At 39.7% G+C, this 27,577-nt stretch overlaps 1 protein-coding gene across 2 annotated transcripts; it reads right to left on the bottom strand.

The window, feature by feature from the left end:
* Nucleotides 1–767: 767 nt before the first annotated feature.
* Nucleotides 768–24,972, bottom strand: LOC114568329 (uncharacterized). 2 transcript variants are annotated; one of them, XM_028597892.1, is made up of 10 exons: nucleotides 24,700–24,972; nucleotides 19,204–19,265; nucleotides 18,798–18,818; nucleotides 18,306–18,578; nucleotides 16,673–16,760; nucleotides 16,071–16,294; nucleotides 14,241–14,528; nucleotides 12,710–12,888; nucleotides 4,960–5,052; nucleotides 768–2,757 (listed from the first exon to the last, which is right to left on the bottom strand). In XM_028597892.1, exons 2-10 carry the CDS (start codon nucleotides 19,247–19,249, stop codon nucleotides 2,311–2,313), a joined length of 1,659 nt encoding a protein of 552 aa, XP_028453693.1. In that variant the 5' UTR covers nucleotides 19,250–19,265; nucleotides 24,700–24,972; the 3' UTR covers nucleotides 768–2,310. The 2 variants fall into 2 exon arrangements, with proteins under 2 accessions (XP_028453693.1, XP_028453694.1); XM_028597893.1 differs by lacking the exon at nucleotides 18,798–18,818.
* Nucleotides 24,973–27,577: the final 2,605 nt, after the last annotated feature.

Raw genomic sequence — 27,577 nt, 5'->3', positions numbered from 1 at the left:
TCATGTAAATCAGTTTCCTGTGACCTGAATTAGCCCACAGGCTTCTTCCACAGCAAGGAAAGGGAACCAATTAGTCAAAAGCAGTTGTAATGGCTGCGAGAGCTTAATTTAATTCACTGTTCATGCTTCTCTTTAAATATCTTTGAACTTATGCCACTGTTTCCACTCTCTCTCATCTGTATTTTTGTGGTATTACTCGTCCTGTCTTTCTGTGACGAAATGTGTTCATAGTTGTTAAGTGTGTAATTAAAGATGAACAAAAGCCGTGACTACAGATATTATCCAAGGATGACATTTAAGAGCTACCTGTGGTACATCTGCTCCACCATCCTCTGTCCTTTTTAAAACCCACACATGCTTTAGAGCTCTTTACACTAACAAATATACAAGATGTAACATGGTCCCAGAATAGCTGAATACTGTACATTTAAACGGGAGTGGTTGTAAACATTTGACCTTCCTATACCATACATACTACACACTATTACTGGTAAAGTCAATAGTAGCATGACTGAATTGTATGTTGCACAGTTGGTGGGGTTGAATTCATAGAGCACACGCGGCAAATGTAAGGACTTACCATTTTGTTTGCGTTATTGATAGTAACCATTCATTCAGAATTTTGTATACTCAGAATGACCAATCTTTCTCATTTTCTATTTTTCCTGAGCTGGAAGGAATCACGTCTCCATGCAGAGCATTGAATGTCTAATAGTGTTGGTTGCTTTGTATGAAACGTCCCCCCCCCACACACACACACACACACACACACACACACACACACACACACCCCTTTCATAATCACTGTTATTCAGTCTCATTCCGTTGGGGCTGTAGGCTGCTTCGTTATCTCAGATTGATCCGACTGCGTTCCAGTCACTTCATTTTGGCAAACAACTGGGCTACAATAATCAGAGCTCCGATGGATGGGAGCTGAGATGAAAATAGGACGCTTTAAATCATGCAAGTCATTTATCTGTTCCCCGAATAGTCGCCTGTTCCATCTCTGTCGTCTCTTTTATCACCGCTCCTCACTCTATGGTGTCCGTGAATCGGTCCTACTGAAAAGAGACCAAGAATCCAATTATGTTCTCGGGAGCTGTTCCAAAAGTCCCTGGAGTGATGCACAGTCTTCTCTTAATTTTATTTTGCACTGATAGGGCTTGTGACAACTCCACTGGGGGTAAAAAAACAACAACAAAAAAACAGATGAGGATAGTTTCTACAGTTGGCCGTCATTCTTGCGGGTGTTTTATCTGGAATTGATCATTAGTTTGAATGACATGAGGCGGACGTTTCGACAGGTTTCTTTTAGATTATGCCTTTAAATGTGGGAGATGTGACACAAAATATATGAGAGAAAGGGAAACAACCACTGGAGTAGGAGTGGTGTTATTCAATCTACAAAGCTTGTTTCAGTTTACAGGTTTTTCAGAAAGAATACGTTGAGGTTATTCTCATGGATATCGGAGGGAATGAGTGCTGAGACAAGGAATTGAGTCTGAGAGGCAGAGACGCCTTCTGATATACTCGTATTGTTAATAGTGTCTGTGTGTGGGTGGGATGAAATGCAATCATTGCAGTGTTTGTCTGATGCTGTGAGAGCAGACAAAAGTGCTGTCGGAGGCAACACGCTGAGATTTGACTCCATACAGGAGAATCTCTTAGCTGTTGTTGTCAGTAGCCTCGGTCTTAGAAATTATTGTCTGATTACTTGGAGCGTGCTGACTCCAGCTGTCAAAGCCGTCAGGCTCCTGTAATTATTTTTGACAACGTTCAACAGGTGGAGAAATAATTTGATCCCATTTAGGTGTTTTCCTGAAAGTGCTGAGAGCATTTTCCCTTTTCACATCATCGGAACTTCCCTTTGAGCCGGTGCGTCTTCGGCCCATTGAAGCTTGCATGCAGTCAATCTACTCTAACGTCAGCATCTTCCTGTAGATCTGAACTATATCTACCTTAATGTTTAATTTAAATGCATGCATTTTCCATATGCACAGAATGACTTTGTTCTTCTTTTGATAGAGCTAAAGGTTGACCTTTCGCATCAATTTTTTTCAGTGCTAAGTGCATGACATTTTGTATTGTGCATTTTGTGCAACTGCCTTTTTTTTATTTTTATTTTCTTTTAGGCTAAACTGACATCTGAATCCAAGCATGAATATTTTGTCTATGATGTTTCAAATGCAGTGTTCAAGGACTCGGTGGTGTTTGGATGTGATAGACAGAGCCAGATTATTGTGGATGTCATTACCGTATGAGGACCATGAGTTAAAAAAAAAAAAAAAAAATACACCCTGGTGCATCCTCTCAGGTGCTCTGAGCCGATTCCTCCTTCTGCCCAGCTTCTTCGCTCTCAGCCCCTCCCTCCGTTTTGGCTAAATCCGACGCAGCTGTGCCCCTGGAGGCCGCTCCCGGTGAGACAGCACCGTGCAGGCTGCCATCGGGGGTGGCAGCTGCAAGTGAGCGAGGATTGGAGGCGGGGCTGGCACTCATGGCGGACTCAGGGGTCCGGCTGGCACTGAGGTCGCCGTGGGGGGCCAGGGTGGCCTCCGGGCTGTCGATGTGAACTTCTTCGGTCATGGCTGTAGGGAAGACGGCATTCAGGAGGGGCTTGTGGGAGGCGTAGGTCATCGCATCGGTGTCACTGTCCAGTGGGAGGCCAGAGGTGGTAAACTCCACTCCAGAGTCACTCAGCTCCAGAAAATTGTCTGAGGAGAGAGTGTGGTAGCGGCCCGGTTTGGACACCTCGAGGCCCTACAGAGAAAGCGGGAGGGGGAAACACAGGAGAGGAGAGACGTAAGCGGAGAAGACAGGAGAAAAGAGTGAGGGTCAAAGGAGATGAAAGGCACAGGGAATATGAGATTACCAAAGGCAAGGACAAGAGGAAGGAGAAAAGGAAGAAAAGAGGTATAAAGACAGAACAAAAGATAACAAAAGGGGTGCAGAAAGAAAGAGAAGCCAGGACAAGTGGAAAAAGGAGGCGGAAGGAGGTGGAAAGTGAGGGGAGGCCCAAGAAAAGAGAGAGGGATGGGACAAGATGAGTACAAAACAGATTCTCCCAACAGAGTGGAAGTGGTGAAGGATGGAGGAAGGGAAGTTAAAGAGGTGGTAAAAATTGAGGTCAGGAAGAAGCAATGTGAATAATTTAAGTTTTTAGGACCATATTTATAGATTTACCTTCCACTCGCATGTAACCAGCACTACTTATTTTCCGTGTTACATGGAGATACAATGCATTGCATCTGTGAATTTTTCATGGAGCTATTTTGTTGCGCTGGTGTTCTCTTGCACATTACTATACCATTATCTTTGCACTACCCTCATTCCCACTAACATCTAGTCCTTTTTTGCAATCTGGCTTCCGTCAGAAAACACTCAACAGAAACCACTCTTCTTAGAATGTCCAACGATTTATTAATGTCCCCTGGCATGGGTGAATGCTCGGTTTTGGTGCTGCGGGACCTTAGCTTTTGATACAGCGGATTACAACATCTTGCTTGAAAGACTTAAGCACTGGGTAGGTAGCTCGGGGAGCTTTTGGGGTCCCTTTCTTCAGCGGTACAGTCCAAACTGAGAAATCTTGGTGTTATATTTGATCTGAGCTTGAGATGATCATTCGTGGTTTTATATCATCCCGGCCACTCCATTTTCACCTGTCTCAGCAAGTCTTCCCAGGACCGTCTACAACTGGTCCAGAACTCTGCTGCAAGGCTATTGACCAGGTCCCGCAGGATGTCGCACATCACTCCAATTTTATACTCATTACATTGGCTTCTGATCAAGTTCAGGATCCAATTTAAAGTTATTGTTCTGACTTATAAAGTTTTGCATGGTAAGGCACCTGTTTATATTTCAGACTTGCTCCATCCGTACACTACTAACAGGATTTTTTCCTTGCTTATTTTCTGTTGGATCTAACTGTATTTTTAAAAATGTTTATCATGTGAAGCACTTTGTGACTTTGTCTGTAAAACGTGCTATATCAAATAAACGTATTATTATTATTATTATTATTATTATTATGATATTGCACATATTCAATATATTTTCTGTGTGGATATATATATATATATATATATATATATATATATGTAACTGTATATCTTCCCATTTATACATTTTCTGTGTGTGTGTGTGTGTGTGTGTGTGTGTGTGTGTGTGTGTGTGTGTGTGTGTGTGTGTGTGTGTAGCATGTAGGGGGCTACGACTGCATTTCATTGCGCTACAATCTCTAAAATGACAATAAAGCTGAACACTGACAACAAAACTATACAGTACAAATCTGCAGGAATTAACTTGTACCAAAGATACAGACTATAAAATGTATACAAGACTTCTCCATTAAATATGGACACCCCGTGTCATTAGTGAGACAGAATGGATAGTAATTTAAAACCTGCCAAAACATGTAAATAAAATGTGTCCAATTATAACCTAGATGTCTAGACATTTTTGGATGTTTAAATCAACAAATCTGGGGGAGCTTCTGTAGTTTCATTCTGGTCTTCCATGTCAGAGTGCACATGATGCCTGCTGAATATCTAATCAAACAGCTCTAACAACTCCCTGAACGTTGACCACTTTACTTTCTTTACTCGTCTTTATTTCAGTTACACAAAAGCTCCTTCCTATAAACTTTAATCTAATCTGTTCCACTACTGAGTCGAGAGTCTAAGGTTGATTGCCTTTTAATTACACTTGGCATTGATGTGGGGTGTGTGTGTGTGTGTGTGTGTGTGTGTATATATATATATATATATATATATATATATTTTTTTAATTAGGTTTATTATTCCAGAATAAGACTTCTTGTATCCTGTATGTACAGTTTGCTGCTGTTTTTACCAAAGTGACACTTTAAGTTGTATTTTTTTTTGTATTGTTGCTGAATCGTTTAATACAACAATGTATTAATGCCCCTGTGAAAAAAAACATCTTCTTGGTTCCACCACTGACCTTTATGGTTACCTCGGTGCTCTCCGTGGGCTTCTCACTTACAGAGTGCATCAGAGATTCCTCGGCGAACCTGTTGTAAGCCTCATGGACCACCTGCAGACCCACACACAGGAGCCATGTCAAAATGTGGCCACAACAATATAATGTCCCAGCAGCTGAGCTTTTGCAAACAACTAGTCATGAGAAATACATCACAGACACTGCTAGAGAAGACACACACACACACACACACACACACACACACAAAAGATATTGAAGGGGAAGTTTGTGTGATATGACTGAGAGGCTGAATTATTCTTCTGGGGCTAGAGGTTGAGAGGACACAGAGCCAAAGGGGCTGTAATCTTTAAAAAAATGTTGGTTCCATTGAACTGCAAAAAAGACGGCACGAGGGAGGCTAAAAAAAGATAAGTGGAGAAAAAATGCACTAAAAGTTAGAGAGGAGCAGAGGGAAGACCAAGATGGATATGTTGAAGATGAGGTTGAGCAAGTCGGAGGAAAAATGGGAGTGAATAGAGACAGGTTTGAGAGAATGAGTGTAAAAGATAAAGTGAGGAAGCTGGGAAGGGAAGGCGTTTAACACTCCAATATATTCAGGAGGACCTGACATTTGGTCAGCTGCATGTCTGGTGATCAGTGCCAACACTTTACCATTTTTAGTGATCTCCATTTATTAGCTATACCCGCTTTATTTTCATTATTTTAGAGGGTCATGGGGGACTCAGCCCATACCAGCTGCCGCTGGGCGAGAGGTACACCCTGGACACAGGTCGACATGTTCTCCCCGGGTGCTCCGGTTTCCCAGCCCACAGAAAGAACATGCAAACGCCACACAGGCCCTTGCCGGCCGGTGGGTTTGAACCCTGAGCCTTCCTGCTGTGAGTCGATAGTACTAAATTGGAATGTAAAATACTATAATTCATTTGAAAGTGAAAAAAAATGCACACACTGTACCAGCTTTATAAGTTGTGAAATCCTATAGAGCTAAATCTTGCAGGGTTTTTTGTACAGGTTACATTTGACAGAAAATATAATGCAAAACTAATGTGCTGTCTGTGTCATGTGATGTGTAATAGGTAAATTAATACATGCTTTGTCCCCAGAAACTGTTCCAAAATGAAACCTGGACAGATCTATAAACTGTGTTTATGTATCTGATTTTTTATATACATCTATAGCCACACAAAAATACTATTAAAGGTTTGCTGACTATATTCTGTCTGGTCAACGTATACTGTGGATTATGTTATGTGAATAAAAGCAAAATAAGTTAGCAGGAAGCACCATTTTGGATCATCTTTTGGTCAGGGAGAGAAGGTACAAAACAGATGAGAAAGAAAGAGAAAAGTGAGAGAAAAAGAGGGGGTAGGAGAAGTAAGAGTAAAGAGCAATAAGCAGAAATTGTGAGACAGAAAGTGTAAGTGAGATAAAAGTCCTAAACTGAGCAACGCAGAGACTTTCAATGAAAGAATGAGAAGGAGAGGAAAGGAAAGAAAAGCAAGATAAAAAGAAAGAAAGATGAAGAAAGACGTAAATTGGGGCAGCAATGGAGAGGTGGATGGAAAGTTAGACTAACGGAAGACAATAAGTAGGATGAGAAAACAGAGACATGGAGAAAGAGCAGGGGAATCAGGAGCAGACAGAGAGAGAGAGAGAGAGAGAGAGAGAGAGAGAGAGAGAGAGAGAGAGAGAGAGAGAGATTCAGGTGGAGAGCTATGATTGATTTGAGTTTGATGTCTCTTGGGTTAAGTCCATAAAGGCCGCTGACATTGTCTCACACGTTCTCTGTTCTCTGATCTACGAGGAAATCCAGCTGCTGTCATCTCAACCTCCACTGTCGATACACAAACACACATAAGAAGTTCCTATACGCACATGAAAATTTAGAGGCACATTATAAGCATTTACACACACACACACACACACACACACACACACACACACACACACACACACAGAGTTCTGTAAGTATATACAGGAACACATAAGGATACAGAAACACACACCCGAACAATACATGTACAGTACACATACAATAAATGAGCTAAACGAGGGGGTATGACCTGTTGATTTTACATTCATTGTGTACTGTTCACTAGTACGTATTTATAGTGACTCCAGTAGGTGAAATAGTTTAAAATCTTAATGGGCACCTGGGTAGCTCACCTGGTAGAGCAGGCGCCCATATGCAGAGGCTCAATCCTCGACGCAGCGGCTCATGGTTTGAGTCCGTACCTGCGGCCATTTGCTGCATGTCTTCCCCCTCTCTCTCCCCCCTTTCCTGTCTACAGCTGTCTGGTTTATTAAAGGCTAAAATGCCCAAAAAATTATAAAAATAAATAAATCTTAACAATTTCACTTTTACTGGTATCATTTTTTACTTTTAAAGAAACACTAATACTATTCAAATGAAGTCTTATTTTAATGTTTTCATTTTAATATAGTGTAAAATAGAAACTATTAGTCTTGGCAGGGAATAAAGAGTACATTTTATTTAAATACTAGCCCATCACTATTCATTAGCTAATAGTAAAGTATTGATATGAAAGAAAGAAATTGTATTTTTTTGTGTTAAATAACAGTTAGTAATAATATAATAGTAGTAATAAGTAATAATAGTGAGTACTAAAAAGCTAATAACTAAAAAATGTATTTATACTATTTATATGTAATAGTAAAAATGTACTTTACATAGCTCTAAAGATGAGATTTTATACAGACATTCATGGTTTACAAAAGATGAATCCTACTGACTTGTCATCCCTCAAAAAATAGACTTTACTAATGTAAAAAAAAGAAAAAGTAGGCCAACTAATAACCTGAAGAATAGTTATTAGTCACTAAAAGGTAAGTAATTTGTGTCTTTGGTTTCTGACATTTGGGAATAAATGTAAAAACAGCACGCCACAGGGGAAGAGTCTCAATGTCACGTGTGAATCTATCGCTTCAACACTAGAATATGAACACAAAACATCTAAGAAACTAGACAGACACAAAAAAACACTGACAGCACACAAAAACACTTTTTGGGCAAGTAGGTGATTACGCAGTAACAATTCTCCAGAAGGACACATATCTACTGTGTATCATGGATGGTTTAATAAAGCCTACTCATACAGGTTAATCACTACTGCCCTTAACACATACAACACACGCAAAACTAGCACAGACACCCACACATACACATACACATCGGATATTTACCTTATAATCAGCCTACGCAATAAAACATCAAAGTAAGGAATATGTGCATGTGTGTGTGTTGCTAGCTGAATCGCCACATACTGTATGTTAAATACAGCAGTGACGCTACATGTCGGCACTTATAACTAGATTGTTTATGAGTAACTGCAGGTTTACATCTGAGCCGTTTATCAGCGGAGAGAGAAAGAAAGAAAGAGAAACAAGGAGGGAAAGCAAGAAAGGCAAAGCAGAGGTGGCACACATGACATTAGTGTGACTTTCTCTAATACCCCTGGTCAGCTGCAGTTACACACACCAATACATAAAGGAGAGCTAACAGGTCATTTAGTCTCTACACTTAAGTTTAAAATAAAATTTTCTTAAAGCAAGTGAAAAGCTCTGGTCTCCCTTCTCTAGTTTCACAAACTGACAGGGAGCCAAACAGATTATCACTTGTTTTGAGAAACACAAGATTTTAGTAGTAAATAATGGATTGAATTACTTGTTAAAATGGACATTTTTGCAGCGTGCACCCCGACCTGGTTCAAAACCATATCTAAAATCCTGGAAGACAGACCGCACTGTTGACCGAGCTTGTCAAACCAACACAGCTTTGTCGAATGAAGTACTGACATATAACTGGCCTCCTATGCTATTTGCCATTGATATGGATCTTTACGTCTAACCTCCATTCAGAAAGCGCGTTTGCCAAGATGTTGATTTTTTTCCTTCTTACACAGGCTACTGTCAATCATTTTCAAAGTATACTTTATATTTTTAGATTGGTTTTATACGTTTCTGGCTGCTCTCGGTTTCTAGTCCCACACGGTTTACATGATATCCACTTCATGAAAGAAATGGAGCTATCTGACCCTCACATACTGTATACTAAAATATACTGATACATACTTATAGTCTACATAAAAATCAATTGAATATTGAAAAGTCTGTAAGGATCCCAGAGACAGCTTGTCCCAAGTTGTGGTGCCAGATCCACTTCAGGTAATTCATTGTGTTTTTGTCAAATTAGGTCTTTAATCAACTTCGGCCTGTTCATTAAGATTGATAGCAGTTTCTCCTCAGTGTCCAGGATTTATTCAGTGTGATGGTGCTCAATCTCCTTTAATGGATTTGTATAATCTCAAAAGCACCACGATTTACAAAATACTGAACACACATTTCTGAAACTGTCACCAATAATCTTCTCACACAACAGCAAGTTGATCAAGGAACTTGTTTGCCAAAAGAGCAAAGTACATTTCGCTAGACACCAAAAGGTAGAGCAGAAACAGATAAAGAGGCCGGAACACAATTCTCTCACCAAGAAGAGGCTCCGTTTGAGGCTCCTTAAAGTAAGAGGGAGAAACGTAACGCACAGGCAACAGCGTTAGCTGGGCCACCCAATCAGAGACATCCAGCTGTGAGCTGTAAGGCCTCATTTCCACAGCTGTATTTTCAATTCACTCAAACTGAACCAAAATGCACATTATTAAAACACCACACACTTATCAAATATAATATTAAAAACAAATACCACACAACCTTGGATGAGGTATGTAGCTGTATGGATAATTAAATAAATAAAAAAAGGTTAAACGTGTATCCTACAAATTCAGCAAATTGTTTTTGTGTTGCAACATGCAACATGTAATGCAATTTAAAATTTCATGCAATCGTGAGAATAAGGAATATTGTGTCTAACTGTCAGCTGTATGCTGCAAAATTCCTGAATGTGTTTCTATTCCCTGAATGTTTTTTTTTTATATAGGATAGAAAACTGAATCCAGGATGACATTACAAATACACTGCAACACACATACAGTAACAGGGAAGAGGGAGAGAGCAGAGACAAACATAAGTAACATTAATGTGACATCACACACAAATTTTACATCACACACATTTGTTCAAAACCTTAAAGTGACAATCACGACGACCTGTGACGATAAGCGATAACTGCAGGGTGTGTTTTTTGTCGTTTGTGGTCGTCGCCCTTTCTTTGTTCAGTCGGCCATAGTGACCGGTAACCTGCAACGCCAGCAGAGAACGGAAAGAAACAGTACGCCGCTTTACACACACAAGTGAGTTGAGGAGCGAGTCTGTTGCGTTAGCTCCGCCTACCCTCTCTGGCGGACCTACCACTGCTGGGTGACAGAAAACACCTCACTAAAGGGAGCTCCGCTTGTGATTTTTTCCCCCCAGAATGTCGCCACAGAATGTCGTAATACTGCAAATGGCCTTTCAACAACTCTGGACTCAAAGAGAGCTTTAATATTCTAAGTTAGTAACATGACATATTGTCTAAACACGTTGAGTCTCTGCAGTGCAATCAGTCTCAGGGTTATTTGCAATGAGTGACTCATCTATCTGCAGTGGGTTTTTCATTAAACCGGTTTTAAAGATTATTTACTGTGGATGCTGTCAGCTATTTTAAATAATTCATCAAGTCATTCCTTTGGGAAACAATGCTCTGATTATTAGTTTAGCAAAAAGCAATATAAAAGATAATGGAGTTTGTCTAATTTGATTCCAAATTAAAGAAGTCTAAAATAACCATTGATAAATCAGTCCCACCATTTAATTACATCAAAATGATTTCTTTGATAAGATACGACAGACCTGATAGACAGTGTTTTTATTAAACCCTCATGCAATTGATCTGGACATATTTCTTACACCATTTGGTGCTTGTATTAAATAACTATCCCTGGGTGAAGCGATCCATTTCTGAGCCTAATGTTTAGGTGTTTTCTATAGGTGAGTCATCTGTTTGTAATGGGTTTTTAATTGGTCCATAAATTCAGTTGGTTAACAAATCCCCAACTGGGGCCGCAGAGTGGAGGGTTGTGTTGACAGAAGGGTGAACAGTCATCTCCTCTAAATCATCCACTCGGCCGGTTAATCAGCCAGTATTGAGCAGGTGAATAGAGGGAGAGCAATGATTTTAAATTGCAAATTAGAAAACAATCAAAGTTTTTTCATTTCATCTTATGCTCAGAACAACCTTTGAGGGCCGTCACAATTCATTCTTAATGAAGAGTATTCAAAATTGACATTGTAAGAATGAGATGGCTCCTCAAAAGGCTTTTGTAGTCAATCAACCATTTATAAATTACAATAAATCATGAGTCTTTGTGTGACAACACAGGGTGCTGCTCTATATTCCAGAAACATTCAGTGATTTGTATTACACAAATTGATAAGACGCATTTTCATTTGTCAACTACTCATGAGTTTCCTGTGTAAAGGCACACTGCAATGTCAGTCTCAAAAATATCTGGTACCAAAATCTTGTTATTGTCTGCGACAGATAGCATCCCTCATTGCCAGGCTTGAGACTGTAACTTGCGCTTATACTTTATTAAAAAATGAAAAATGTGACAAGGTCAAAATGTGTGAAAATTGCTTACTGTAGCTCAAAGCTTCCACACTTGTGGCCTTATGTTACAGGCTTATGTATCCAGCATACAGACATGTTAATGAGCAGTGCCAGAGTTATAGTGGTTTACTTTAATCAGGCTGTTCTCATTCACTGTACGTAATGCACTCCTAGTATTTGTATATAAACCACGTGATCGTGAGCCAGGACGAGCAGGGCTGCCTCCAAGGAATAAAGTCAGGCGATGTCGTATGACGAGCAACAAAGATCTGCGAGGGAGGAGGGATGGGTCAAACAAAACCAGCCTGTCCTCATGAACCATTCGTTCAAAAAGCTACGAGAAGTTAAGCACTGTAATCATCATATCATACGGACCCGTTCGTGAGAATGCGTTGACCCAGGAGGCCACTGTTCGTGTCCCGTCTCAAAGCAAAAGTCAACTTTGACTTAATTAACTAACGCAATGTAGTGTTTGGCGTGCTTGGCGGGTATATATTTTTCTTTTTTCTTTTTTTTGCAATGTCGAAAAACGGAACAGAACTGCGCTACGGCAATATTTACATCATTTGGAGAACGCTTTACATTCTGATCCTCGCACGTTGGGTTCATTTTGAACTAAAGAGCTTAATAAAATGAAAAAATTATCGTAATACTTTTTTATTTGTCAAGTATTTCATTCACGCATGCATGTGGTCATTTTATATAGACTATATATTAAATTACAAGAAAACACACTATATTGTGATATATATATATATATATATATATATATATATATATATATATATATATATATATATATGTAGTTACCAAGACATGAAATTACCTACTGTATATCGGGATAGAAGATTTTGGCCATAACACCACATAGTGACCTAATAAAAATAATGATCCTCTGCCATGTTGCTCTCTTTATTTTGGCTGTAACTATATGTGTCAGGTCCAGCACTGTAAGGGAGGAAGTGGAGCAGATGACCACAGCAGGAACATAACCCTCCTCACCCTTTTGATAATTTCCAAGCCACCAAACACACACCTCACTCTTCCCATGAGTCACATCTACTAATTTTGCCTACAGGCCCACCGTTCCACCAGAGCCTTTTCCTTTTCCTAGCGCAGTGACTCTACAATATTCCCCCCTCACAGAGAAATGAAAAATGATGGCAGTGCCCTATAAGTGGATGTTACCTGTCTGAAAGCTTCGCCGTCTCCCTTGCCGGCCTGCTGAGCAATGAGGATCAGCTTCTTGTTCTTCTCGTTCCTCTTGTGCATTCTATAGACACAGGACAGCAGGCACACCAGCAGCATGAAGGCGATCACGCTCAGCAGGGAGAGGATGGCTACTGTCAGGGGAGGCAGCTTATAGGCTGAGACGGAGACAAACAGAGAAAAATAATAAGCCTTCTGTGACTGCAGAACCCATGTTTTATCTACGTTTCTTGTTAAGACTGTATCTTGTTTAAATTAGTAGTTTCATAGTTAATGTTAATTTGCATTAAAATATTGGTTATTATCTAGTTAAAGACTACGTTTTTTCCCCGTGCAGCTCCAAAGATATCTATAGCATGGCAATCTTACATTAGACCGATTCCATTGTCTAAGTCAGTGGTTTCCAAAAAGGGGAATAATATATTTTAACTATAATACCATCCATAAGTAAATCAATGACAGAATGTATGGCTATTTTGGTCATGGGTTTCATACACTTTCTGTAATAAAACAGCTAAAAGCAAATAATCCTATCATATGGGGGACCATGGGATGAAATCTTATCACATTTTTGTGTCAGTTTACGGTTCCTTGACATGAAAGCGTTTGGGAACCACTGGTTTAAGTCCCTTTTATTTTGTTATCAGTCATTCATTGGCAGCCTGCTGCCAACCATTTAAAATATAAAGCAGAACTATGGCTTGTACTTGTGTGTATTTCTAAGGTTGGGTATATATCATTTTTGTATTTAAATGAGTTCAATTCTTTTTTTTTTACATGGCAAAGGAAAAAAAATGGAAACAGCTCTATGGCACACAGCACATTAAGTGTCAACATCTCATGGTGTTGCACATCCTTCAGTGTGTTATTGCTATCATGGCACAGTTTCATTATTTTCATTTATGACTACCGTAAAGTTTAGTTCAAATAAATCGCTCTATAAAAAAGGCAATATCGTAAAGCACTAAACTGTGTACATTGCTCCATCTTTTGTTACATATTATATCAAGTAATTGCTACTAAGTTGTATGAAGCCTTTGGTTGGGTGTGGAGTTAAAAGTTAAAAGACAATATATCTGGTTCTGCTGCATTGATTTTGATACCGTCTATTGTCCAACAATTTTATATAAGTGAAAAGCTAAATCAGTGGAATACCATTTTAAAAGATGTTTCTGCTCTTTATTCACCGATAGTCATTATCTCATTTGCCTCAGAAAGGCTCTGAATGTACATAAGCTCTGGTTGGCACTCACACAGGATGTTCCAGCCTGAATGTAGCTGTACTTTATTACATGCTTTATTGCAGTTGCATTACTCTGACTGGCACCACATGTTCCTTTTGATAGAAACACCTTTATTAAACAATCTACAGCTGATGAGCTCTTTACATCACATTAGATGGTTGGTGGGTTAAAAAGGCATGAGAACATACAATGCATTAGCTCATAATAAAGCAAGATCAGAACTAAATACAGTACGTTGATCAATTAAATGTGTATTTGATTCCTACCTTCTACCTCTATGTAGACATGAGCCACGGGAAACCCATCCAGGTCTGTCACTTTGAAGACACCCGAGTCTGCCACTTGGACCTTCTTTATGCTGAGCTCCGATCTCTCCACAGTCAGCCTGCCCTCCAGCAGAGGGTCCAGCGGTGTCACCAGAACCCCCTGGTCCAGGATGACCCGGTCCTGATTGCCTGATTTGGGCCTGTAGACAACGTTAACATTGGTATAGTCCCGGTAGAGTTTCACCTTCAGGTTTTCTCCATGGGAGGGATACAGGAAGTTCTGGTGTTCTGCGGAGAGAAATAGAAACAGATGTACACAGTATACAATAACTATATTAGCAATGTGGTTATGCTAATGTTGACATGTTTCTAGGGTTTCCTTTGATTTAAGCCTTTTTGAACCCTTATTTCCCAGAGTGTGGCACATGTGTAATGGTTACAGTAAACAGCTAATAGCAAAATATCCGAGTTTTAGCGACAATAGCATAAATTGCTCGAAAAATGCACATAAAGTTGCACCGCCACCTTAATAATGTGGACAGGCCATGATGCGCATTTTCACATCTTGCAGATGTACAGTATTATTAATTAGGTCCATATGTACCATTTTTAGGCACGTTGATTGTATTGAATATAACATTTAGTTTAAACCACCGCCATAAGCCTGAGTCTTGTTTAATGCCAAGATATTGTTTAGCTTACAGAAACCATTGTATCTCAGTTATCAGTATTAGTGATAATATTGTGTTGCCTAACCTCCATTAAAGTAAATGTGTTCTTGACATATTTTTATCTTTTATGCTGCAGCGGCCAAGCATCCCTGCAGGCAGGTTTAACCTCATTTTAAATAAATGAAATAAAGCCGTATGACTTTCTCTTAGATTAAAGCATTAAGATATTTAAAAGGTAATACACTCAAGAATCAATAATGTAGGCAGTAACACTAGGCCAAGATAATAAATGTGCAATGTGAGAAACACAAAAAGCCTTTTGATGATAAAGGTATAGACAACAAACACTTAGTGAGAACTGTGTAGGCTTATATCAAAAGGGACATTTTCTTTCTAATTTAAGTACATCAACAATGCACTTAAATCAGTCACTCTCAGATGCATCAAACACCAGCATATACATTTTACAGACAATTCAGTCAATTAAAGTGCCCATATTATGAAAAAAAAAAATCACTTTTTCTGGGATTTGGGGTGTTATTTTGTGTCTCTGGTGCTTCCACACGCATACAAACTTGGAAAAAAAAAAACTCCAGGTTGTTTTGAGTGAGATACGGGTTTCTGAATGTAACCTGCCTTCAGTCTCCGGGTGAGCTGTTCAAAATCTGCACGGTTTTCTACGTCACTAGCCAAAACCCTCGTTCTCAATGGCAAAACACTGCTAAAACACATACAAGTTCACCATAATCTACAAAATAACTACTTCCATGTCCCTATTCTTCAGGTATTCCTGAAAGTTGGAAGTGCGCCCTCATTTAGAAGAAGACTCCTGGCTAATCCTGCCTTGCCCTGACAGAAGTTGGAGAAACAGCTAGCTGATGTGAGCCTTGCCTTGCTGCTGAGCATGTGCGAATCCCAACAAAAATACTACAGAAATAGGATATCTCACTCAGTAGCTGAAATAGAGACCTGAACACACAGGGTGAAAAGAGGACCTAAAAGCATTGTGCAGTACAACAAAAATATGGTGTTTTTTGAAAATTAAACCATGTAAACCTATTCTGGTACAATCTCTAAATACAATTATGAACCCGAAAATGAGCATAATATGGGCACTTTAAAGTGGAGAGGTGGCAGCAAAGCTCAAATCTCTCGTCACCTCTGACATTCAGACAGTTCCTCCTCTTGACTTTGCCCTCACGGTCCAGCACTGTAAAGCTCCCCTCGTCCGTCATCCTGACCGAGTGCAGCGTCACCCGCTTCTCTGACACGCTGAGACGGTCCACGTAATCTGGCAGCACCACCGTCTGGTTGTACAGCACCACGGGCGGAGGCTCTGTTGTACCATGTATCTCACTGTGATTGGCCTGAACCAGACCAGGCCTTAGAATACAAGAGAAGAGAATAAAATGTTGCTTAAACTAACACATTAGCAGAGAGTGTACATCCTATTAAACCCAATCAGTGACAGTGAGTCACAGCAGGTGTTTTACCTCTAATTGCTGAATGAAAACTCCTGTTGTGACATCACTGATTGGGGTGTGGTCAGAGGTCTGAATTGTCAGTAGAGCAACAGCATTTGTCTGTCCTATTTATTCATTTTAAGACCACACATAAAAATATTGTTACATTACAATGCAACAGATGTATTGAATATAGGGCATCTTGGCTTTACATTTCAATTAAAGAATTATACATTATATATTATATTTAATATAATAATGAATAAAGATTACTTTTTTTCTGTTTAACTGACAGTACCTGAACTCCAGAGTGATGGGGCCTTCCACCTGGTTGAGATGGATGTAGTAAGTTTCTCCGTACTTCACCACTTGCTCCAAAGAGCAATCTGATCAACACACCAGAAGAAATAAGTGGGACATCTGTCAAAGAGCCTGCAACTTTGTCATGATGTGATGAAAGTCAATGTGTACACATTGTGTGTGTGTGTGTGTGTGTGTGTGTGTGTGTGTGTGTGTGTGTGTGTGTGTGTGTGTTTGTGTGTGTCTGTGTGTGTGTGCTTAGGGTACCTGGAAGTGCTGCGTGTGTGTGTGTGTGTGTGTGTGTGTGTGTGTGTGTGTGTGTGTGAGTGTATGTGGCATATGGAATGTTTATTTTCATGTATATCACTATTTATATTTGTATCTGTTTTTATAACTGTTTTGTGTTTTTGCAGAGGATTCAATGGTCAATGGTGAAATTTATTGTTGGTTGTTTTGTTCCTTATCTTCAGACCTTATTAACAGAATCTAATCTTTGATAACTTGTGTGACAAATACTAACCCTTAAACAACATACGATTTGCTCAATTATACGTGACTTTTGCGATATAGCAAATAGCTAACTTTTTCAGTAACACGTTACATGACATTATTGTAGTCCTTTGTGTGTCCTAAATATTCCATTTGATACAGCATATTTGCTAAGTATTCAGTTATAGCTACGCTAAGTAGACTCCATGCTGGTGATCCAGAACAGAATTAAGCTAGCTTACTAACTAGCATGTTATTGTATTTTACATAGCTAAGATTAGGGCCACTGTTCATCTAATTAGTTATTTAGTAAATATGTTTGTACAGTAATTCTTTCCACAGTTCTGTATACCTTTATTTTCAGTATTTCTCCGGAGAAGATACCAAAGTCTTTGCACAAGTTGTTCCTCCCCCACCAGAGCAGTTTTCAGTGCCAAAACTGTGACTGTGAATTGTTGAGTCTCTGTAAATTATAGATTGTGGTCTAGACCTACTCTATCGGTTAACCCTCGTGTTGTCTTCCCGTCTACCATGAACTTGTTGTCCTTCCGGGTCAAAATTAAAAAATGCATATGAACAAACAAACAGTTTTTTTCTCCCGACATTTTTGACTCTTTTTTTATTCATGGTCAATACACCTAATTTAAATGACATTATACCTAGTTTTTGAGTATAAAAAAAAACAAAAGTTATGAATAATTTTGACTAATAGTCAGAGGATGTTGAGTGGATCACAGACTGGTTCATTTTCTGAGTTTAGTCAGGATACTGTTTTGAAACCATTTGTTTGATATACAGTAAATCCTATAAAATGGAATAAAACACCCAAAATTGAATGAAAGTAGGTAAATTGAACTGACAGACAACCGCTAGGTGGGGAAAACACTTTCGGTAACACTTTGCTTGAAGGTATCTACATAAGAGTGACATGACACTGTCATGAACACATGACACTGTCATGACAAAAAACAAATGACACAAAAAGAAGCGTTATGTCATAAACGTTTATGACTTGTTTTTATTGTTTATGACACGTTCATGACAGTGTCATGTCACTCTTATGTAGATACCTTCAAGTAAAGTGTAACCACACTTTCTAACGCTCGCCCCACCTCTGCATAAAAGTACAGCAGACGTCTTACCCCTGACAACGAGCTTGAGGTGCTGGGCTGCGTTGGGGTTGTTGGTGTTCTTAATGATGTACTCCCCCTCATCTTCCTCCTGCATGTCCTCCAGCACCAGGTGGCCCAGAGAGTTGAGATGGCCCCGGGGGGTCACCACCACTCCCGCTCGCAGCAGAACCACCTCAGACGACCGGTTGGTCCTGGGTATGAACACAACCTCGCCGAGGTTCCCAGGCGGGACGTCGATGTGAATGTCCTCTCCGAAGAAGGCTTTCTTTTCTTCCTTTTTAACTGATAGAAATGTTTCATTAGATACCACAGACGGCCTGCTATTCCTTATTCGCTTTCTCTTTTTTCAATTCAAAATTGAATTGAATTGAATTGGCCGGATTTGAACCTGATCACATTATCACTATCTTTCCACATGCATATAATCTATCTATTAATCTGTTACTTCTCAAAAAGCATTCCTAGACATGCACTGAAATCCAAACAAGCATGCCATTTTACCTTTCAAAGTCGCTGACACAACTGTGAAATAAAAGATAGGAGTTTATTTTAAAATACATCTTTTTGTGTCAGCTGATTTATAAAAAAACAAAGATCTTAATAAATCAGTTACTTTCTTCTTATTAAAAACCACTTCCCCAAAAAAGTATGAACGCGTTTGAAATGTAAATGCAGATAAAAATAGACCATATGTAAATACAATCGGAGGTTCTCATGAGACAGGAAAGAAAAGCAAATTAGTGGAAATGAATAGATCACAAAAATAATTGAAACAGCTTCCTTTGGTGTGGTTTTCACAGGATCCGTGCTAATCATTCAGTTGAAACAAGCTTTGCAGGACGTTTGTTTCAGCCATTCATTTATCCAAACCCGCTTCCCCCAAGTGACTGATTAAGTATGTGCTTACCGGTGCAGAACAGGGCGCTAAGCACTGCAGCGCTGATTACTTTCATCTCGAATGGTCGGTCTCTGGAAGAAAAGAAGGAACCCACACACATTACAGATCAAATTAAAAAAGCATTTCATAGCATGAGTATGGCATGATCACGGCTTTCTAGAAAGAGATATATCTGCCGTAATAATCGTTATTTTTATTTGACTTAAGAATAGGTTAACTTACTTAAGGTTAAGATGTGTTGCTAATTTGGGTGTTTAATTGAAAAACACCTCAGCGAAGTAGGAATATGCCAATTTCAATCTGTGTCCAAAACATGGAAGAGAAGTCCCCTGCAGCCTCCAGCTCTACACCACCTGGCTGCACTTTATAGCATTTCCCAAATGAACTACCTACTACAAATGAAATACTAAGGGAGAGCACTGTAAAAAGTCCATGACAAGAAAAGCTATAGCGCTGCTTTAAAGTAAAATAAAACTATTAAGCCAAATTTTATAAAGTCTCTTCAAAGCAAAGAGAGTCGTGTGTGTGTGAGTCAGAGACATGGCCCTGCCCTGTGTGTGTGAGCTGAAGAGCAGCTTTCTTCGTCTCCTGTCGATCAGATATCCACTCACGACACATGACCACAAACCAGAGAGAGACATTAAGCAGGAAGAGGAGCGGTAAAGAAAACAGAAACAGTGATGGAAGAGACCAGATCCGATCACTCTGGTATCTCTCCAATGCATGTGCATGTGTGTTTTGTATTAACAGAATGAAAACATTGAATTTCCCCAAGAAGGATTAATAAAGTCTTTCTCCCTAAGAGTGCACGGTAATCCCATTGGGACGATGAGAGGGACAGCGGCCAGCTGACATGAAGTGACTCTGACCTTTCACGTCTACTGCACTGGATTAGACTAAACAGCAGTAGCACAGAGTTATTAAGGTGGGATAATTAGATGGATAGATAGTGGGAGGGACAGAAAGAAAGAGAGAAGATTTGAATGGGAAACAGCATTGCCAAATGTGGTCAACTAGTTCTGAAGGTGTGAAATTACAGAGCAGAAACTATGGATTATGGACAATGGATGCATTTCCCAATACAAGAACAAGACCACAACAAAATGACAAATCTTTGCCACAAGAGTGACATTCCTACATTTTCTCTATTGTATCTTTTGCAAGTATATACTTTTCTCTGCCACAAAACTTGTTTTTCATGTACTTATATAATACAATATAACATTGGGTCGGTTTAGTAAAAGACGTGATTTGGGTTAAAGTGCTAACATTAGTGTAGTGAAGAATATTACGTTAGGAACGTTAAGTAAGAAAGTTAATTTATGTAGACTACCAAACTTTAAAAACTTATAATATTGACACTTGGTTTCGCACGTGACACAAACTACAGTCCCCAGGGTTAAAGTCCTGTTTGTTTGACTTATCCACCACTCAGAACCCTCATGCAGAGTTTTTTTCTTTTAATACTAAGATGTTCTATAACTAAAGATAGCGCATTACATGCTGCGTCAACTGTATAAAACGGTATGAAACAGTACACCCATCCTGTCTCCTAAGTGGGCGCGGCCTTATTTGTAAGTGTAGTGAACACCATGTGAATGGATCAATAGTTATGCTGTATTTGCATAATGTGTTTCACATTTTCTTTTGCTACATTATTTACACAGCTAAAAACCATATTTAGTATGACAAATGATTATGTTCTAAGCCATCTCTGATACTACTCTTAGTATAAGACTGCCATTTGGGTGAAAACTAACAAATCTGAGTTTTCCGACATCACTGCAGTTTCAACGACAACTATACAGCTGATTCGACTGAATTCAAAAAGCCTGTTAAGCAATTTAGGGAACAGTCATGAGCGACTGAGCGAAACACCCCTTTTTAATGTTTAGATTTTCTGAACCTTTCATATACAGTATATATACCAAAGGCCTGTTGATTACATGTTTTCACTAAAATGAGATCACCTCCATCTTAATGTGTGCTGTATTATAGATTTCATTCTGCAAAAAAGTTAGCAAATGAATATAAGTTATTTTCCTGATTGTATTCACTGCAGCGTTATAGAATAGAGTGAATCACTGCATCTACTGAAAGGGAGAACAATATCAAAAAGCCATTGAATTTCTGCCAGCTTCTTCAGATGGGGGATTAGAGTGCTATTTAAAGAAGAAAGCCCATGTACTCCCACTGCTATCAGACGCAAAGTGACTTTCCAAACGACGCCCTAGCATTAAAGTTGGCAGAAAAACTGCTCCAGAGACTTCCAGTCCCTTAGCAGAACACAGTAATCACAGCATATTTTCTAATCGGTGCCCTGCGAAGCCGGTTTCAATACCCTCCTACAGAGCCATTAGCCTACTGCATGAGTGATTGCTCGTGCCGGAGTGCTAGGAAGAAATAAATCACAGGTTGGATTCACTGATGGAGAGAACTATACATCTGGTGAGAAAATTAGAGGTTGCTGCTGATTATATAGAGAAAAGATCATACTGCACACATGCACATATCTTCAAAAACTGACATGTGATAAATGGATTGAGCGAAGTGGAGTCAGAGTAGCGGTTATGTATTTAAAGAATACATCTGAAAGCCATGAAGAGGCCTATCATTGACAAACTTTCCCCCATTAAAACCCACAAAGAACAATTCTGCTGTCCCTATGGGAAACTTTAAAAAACGTATAATGTTGACATTTGGTTTCACACGTGACACAAACTACAGTCCCCAAGGTTAAAGTCCTGTTTGTTTGACTTATCCACCCCTCAGAACCCTCATGAAGAGTTTTTTTTCTTTTAATACTAAGAACTATACCGTACATCGGATGAGAAAATTAGAGGTTGCTGCTGATTATATACAGGAAAGGTCATACTGCACACACATATATTCAAAAACTGCCATGTGAAAAATGGATTGAGCAAAGTGCAGTCAGAGTAGCGATTATGTATTTAAAGAATACAACTGAAAGCCATAACAACCATTACAACCCAAGAAGAAAAATTCTGCTGTCCCTATGGGGAGGGGGGAGGGGGGTTACTATGAGTAAACACAACACAAATTAAGACATGATTTGATTTTTTGAATTTGATGAAAACTGAAGGGTTGATGATGATTAAGTGTTTTTTTTATTCATAAACACTACACAGGCTGTAATTAAAGAAGACCATTCTGAGTCACTAATGTTACCCCACTGGGTGTTCTAACTGAAAGAGTCAGCTAGGAAGCCCGAGATAAGGATGTAAACATTGTCCTTTGTCTGAGGGAGTGATGTCCATTTTAAAAGTCTGATGGACTCTAAATGGGGTCACTGCTCTCCTGTCACCTGTTCTAACCAGTTAGATCAATCTTCCTGTAGGAGTCACAGCGCTGACTGAACTGTGTGTGACTCATCCAGCAGCCTCCCCGTAGTGAGACGAGCGGAGGTTACATCTTTCAGGCTGATCTCATCAGCCTGACATCCATCCTGCCTGACGGACTTTAAAGAGCCTTTTTTTTTGCCCTCATCTCTCCTCTCCCACACAAGCCAGGAAGGCGGTAGCATCATGCCTCCATCCTCGTCTTGTTACAGTATTATCTCTCTTAGCTCTCTACTTCCCTGTGTCGCTCTCTTTTTTGAAACATATTGTATTGAAAACAGAATCAAGTTTTGAAAATAGACCTTTTGTACTGTACACAAAATGACAGAGCACAACAAATCATACGAACAAAAAAAGCACACAAACCATCCACCCCACCCTGGCTTAGTTGGAATCATATGCATATATACAAAATATAACAGAACTTAGTCTGGTAAGACTAAGTACAAAATACATCACACGAGTCTGCGAAATATGATAGAAAAGGCTGCCATATATGAAAACACTTGTCAGTGTTTGCTCTAACCGTGTACTTCATTTTCTCAAGTTTCAAGAAAGTGTATCTGCTCTCCTTTCTCTCCTTTGAAACACTTCTGTCTTGTTCTGCCTTGTCTTCCCTGTATTATCTTCTCCTTAAATATCCTTCAAATGTATATGATGGTTTCTCCTTGTTCTTGAGCTTTTATTATTCAAAAGCTCTCTCCACCATTGCTGCTATCGACTAACTTCATTAGCCAGAGTTTAAGAGCCTTGTGTCTAGTTAAAAATGCTAATTCAGAGGCTCTCTCATGTGTCTATTTATCCATTTTTAACATGAAAATAGTTAAATGAACTTAGGCTATTTCAATAGAACCTAATCTAAATAGTTTATACTGAGATCAATGCACCTTAAAAGTGGGTCCCCTCCCTGGACATGTTTGTCCCCTGCCCCTTCACCCAGACCATGCATATGCTCCACCCCCACTCCCCCTCCCCACCTTTTTACGCAGCCCATAAAGCCAGGAGCAGCTGCTGGTGCAGCCCAGGGTGTGTCACGACTGGCATGAATGGGGACTGTCCCAGTGGGGATGTCCGGATGATAGATGGGGAGGGGAAATGAGAGTGAATGAATGAAGAATGAAAGAGAAGTTGACTGTGGATTTATAACCACAGTCCGACACTCTAATGCCACAGTCTGAGCATAACATACTTGGTTTTAACGTCTAGGAATAAAGCATGTGTTCTCTCTCTGTCTTTGTTTCATGCTTTCACAGACATCAGTTGTGACGGTTTGGACACTTGCCATACCACAAGCCTACAAAATGCAGTTTTAGCTGAAGATGAAACAAAAAACCATTACATATCGAGGTGGACGAGATATGTTACAAAACAAATGGCATATTATCTTACCTATCTTTCCCTTTGAGATGACTTGGTTTATTAATTTGTCATAGGATATCAGGAACTGCCCTCATTCAATACTCTCTTAAGACTCTTAGGTGACAAATACTTAGTCAGCAGCTCTAATGTGTGCCAGTACATTGCGTAACCATTTCCATCGGGATGGACCAGAAAATAGCCCTCAAGTCAGACGGGTATATCCCGAACACAAGACGTGATAATGCACCACAGCCTGGGGAACATTCATGCAATCATTTCAATATCGTGCTTTAAAACCACTTGGTGATGCGATTAACAGCATCAGATTGTAAATACTGTGTTAATGTGAGTCGTCTCCTACATAGCAGCAGAAAGATGAATGGATTTACGGAATTAACACAATTGGGAGAAGGAAGGAGGCCACTCGGTCCACAAATACCTCATTAACTAATGTCTCGTCTGAGCAATGCTTGGATTCCTGTCTGAAAACTGTGAATTGCATCATTTTTGCCGAGCAATTCAGGAATGCTGAGAAACCGTTAACTGTTTAATTTTTGTGTGATTGCAGCCATCCTGCATGCCTTCGCTTCGTTGCTGTTGGTTACACGCCCTAAATCAGCCGTTACTGCCGTTTAAGGGTCCGCTCAACAAAAGCACTACAACAGTCAAACAGCGAAGGAAAAACTGCAGAACTTAACCCACTATCTTCCCCACTTGAACGAAATATTGAGAGAAAAAAAAGATCAGTTGTTGTAATATATAATTATAACTGGATGATGGTAATTACCTTCGTCAGTCCTCGAATCCGAAAATCACAGAACTGGGAGGGGCTCAGGACTGATGGCTTTCTGGAAATCTCCTTTTTTTCTTCTTCTTTATTTCGCTAATCTCGTCCACCCCATCACCCCCCTACCCGACAACAACAGACTTCAATAGGGTCCAGATCGGGAGTAGTTTCGGCGGTCCTCGGGAAGCTCCGGTAAGAATCGTCATTTCTGGCTCGGAGCCACAAGTAGCCGCTCTGCAGTTGAAACTCAGACGAGCATTACATCTGCACGACTTCTCCATTCTGTTGTAGGCTACATTTATTCGGTGAAACAGAGGGAGGAGGGGGGGGTGTCCCCCTCTAGACTTTACACACGGACGTCATCAGTCTGTGATTATCCCAGAGTTATGTCATCATCACTTGTGAGTTGTAGTTTTTGTAACTTTTTTTGTTAAAGTGGATGAGGGAAAGTGGGGTCGACCGGTCCGTTTTTTTGCACCATTACATATTTTTACATTCGCAGTGTATGATGGCAATATCAGCAGGTAGTTTTCCTACTTATAACCGAGGTCCTAATCTTTCCCTACCCTTTATGGCTGCTCTTTCAGTCCTACTTCTCAGTTTGTGCTGCTGACGCTGTCCAAGGTCAAGGTCTCCGCCACAGTTTTTTTTCCAACTGCTTACACACGTTTTCAAAACTATGTCTCCTTTTTTCAAAACTCTACACACAATTCCCAAAACTGCACACACAAAATACTAAATGCCTCACATATCCTTCAAAATACCATAAACACATGTCAAAATGAAGCATTTGCATCAAATGGCAAAAACTTTTTTGTATTGTATGCACTTTGGGCAAAACAAAGTCTGATTGATTTGTAATGCTGAAATAGTAGTGTTGAAAAAGTGTTTGCAATCGAAAAATGAGTGAAAGGCTTAGAAATAGCGTTGTTGTGTGTCGGGGCGGGTGTCAAAAGCAATTCCGGAGAGGGACACCAAAGGTGCAGCCTAAAGTAGTTATCTCTATCTCACACAAAAAGGAGTGTTAGACATTATTACTCATTCAATTCAAGCATTGCAATGCCTGTTCAAAATGTGTCTGTTCAGAACGGGCCGATGCTGCTTGCAGCTTTCTAGAGAACCGCTCATCCAAACAACTTCACACTCGACACTGCACTTCCTTGAGTTCTCAGCAACACACTCGCCAAGTGTGAAGTCGATTGGATAAACGGTTGCCAAGAAAATAAAAGGACAGACAGACAGATACTTCTTCCATTATAGTTAGACTTGCCATGAAATGACAGAGACTCAATCTTAATGAATGTTGGTGTTTAAAATGCCAAACAGATTCATCAATAATGAAAATAATCCTTAGTTAGCGCCCTAAAGTTTTGGAGATGGGAAATATGTCAGAAAAATCTTTTGCTTGCTTTCAGACCTCTCACTCCATTTGTTGATATCATAAGAAGTTTAACGACTTCTAAAAAGAAATCACCCCACAAACACACTTAAAGCTGTTTATCAATAACAACAGTACACTTTTTTTTTTTTCGACAAATGCCATTTTATTTCTTGCAAATGTTTCATAGTCACAAGGATCGCACAGGAATTAAAAAAGGTACTAACATACAATAAAGCACAAAATGACAACATGGTTGAGGATCACATACCAAACACGAATGACTTCAGTTTGATTTGAATACATACATACTGTAGTGGCTCAGTGTGTGTAAACATTTATCAGACTGTAAAATTGTGCACTTTTAAAACTGCAAATTGGAAAGAATAACATTTTTGGAATGTGTTTCAAAAAGCCTTAATAATTAAAATGTTTAAAATGACTTCCAGGCACCACAAGGTGCAACAACAGAAAAGATGCTTCTAGTTAAGATGAGCTCATCGGGCCTTTTTGAGTCAAAGATATCAGGGAATGGACAACAGACCAAGACCTGATCTGGGCTCAGGACATTTGCAGTGTGGGATCCTCCTCATGACGTTGGCTGGCGTCTGAGATTAATCCTTCTACTGCTGCGATAAAACTGTGAAAATGAATCTTAGTAAAGTTGATTTGTTGGTCAGGAGTTCAATCAAACACACCTCTGACAACTTTACAGAATTTGAAATGACGGTTACGTGATATGTTGAATTGGCTGCAGGCTCTGCAACGAAAAAAATGATATCTTATACTTTCCGTGTGTCTAACAGGAATGGAGAGAGGGTCTTTTACTTGGATGTTGACTTGTAAAAACCCTGACATCTGGAATTAAATGACTCTGCCAGCAGAAGACTGAATCGCACCAAAATGTTCTCTCTTATCTTACCCACAGTCTTCAGAGGGATGTTAAAAAGTCAGAATGTATTTCTGATCAATCTACTTTGAGTACGGGCCTCAGTGAGGGAAAAACAGTAACACCAACTACCCAAAAAAAAATGTGCATTTATCTCTGCGAGAGGATCTTCAAAGCTGATAAATACGGACAATGAACACTGAAAACAACAATAAACACTGATAATGGCATGGTTTCTAATATCTGATTCCCACTTTCAAGGTTCCAGGCTTGGTTTCCTCAAAATGACTACAGCCACAGTTATAGGGATTCTAACACTTGACATTCTTTGACTTCACCTTAAATGCTTTAAAGGTGCACTATGAGTTCCTGCATGACGTCGCTTTTGTTGACGTTCCAAGTAAATACCAAACAAAACAGAGCAAGCTCGCCCCTCCCCTCATGTTTCCGTAACTGTCATGACTAACTGACTTGTCTGTGATTGGCTGGAACATGGTTTGTTGTATTTTGGTGCACAGCCTGTGCCTCTGGTGTTTACAACCCGTGTTGTCTCCCGAGACTGGGCTTTTTCACAGTGTATTCAGGGGGCAGGCAGCTAGCGGATCAAGCAG

This window comes from Perca flavescens, chromosome 14 (genome assembly GCF_004354835.1).
Source record: "Perca flavescens isolate YP-PL-M2 chromosome 14, PFLA_1.0, whole genome shotgun sequence".
Taxonomy (NCBI): domain Eukaryota; kingdom Metazoa; phylum Chordata; class Actinopteri; order Perciformes; family Percidae; genus Perca; species Perca flavescens.
The sequence above is the reverse complement of the archived record's forward strand: the minus strand, read 5'-3'. Positions and strand labels throughout refer to the sequence as shown.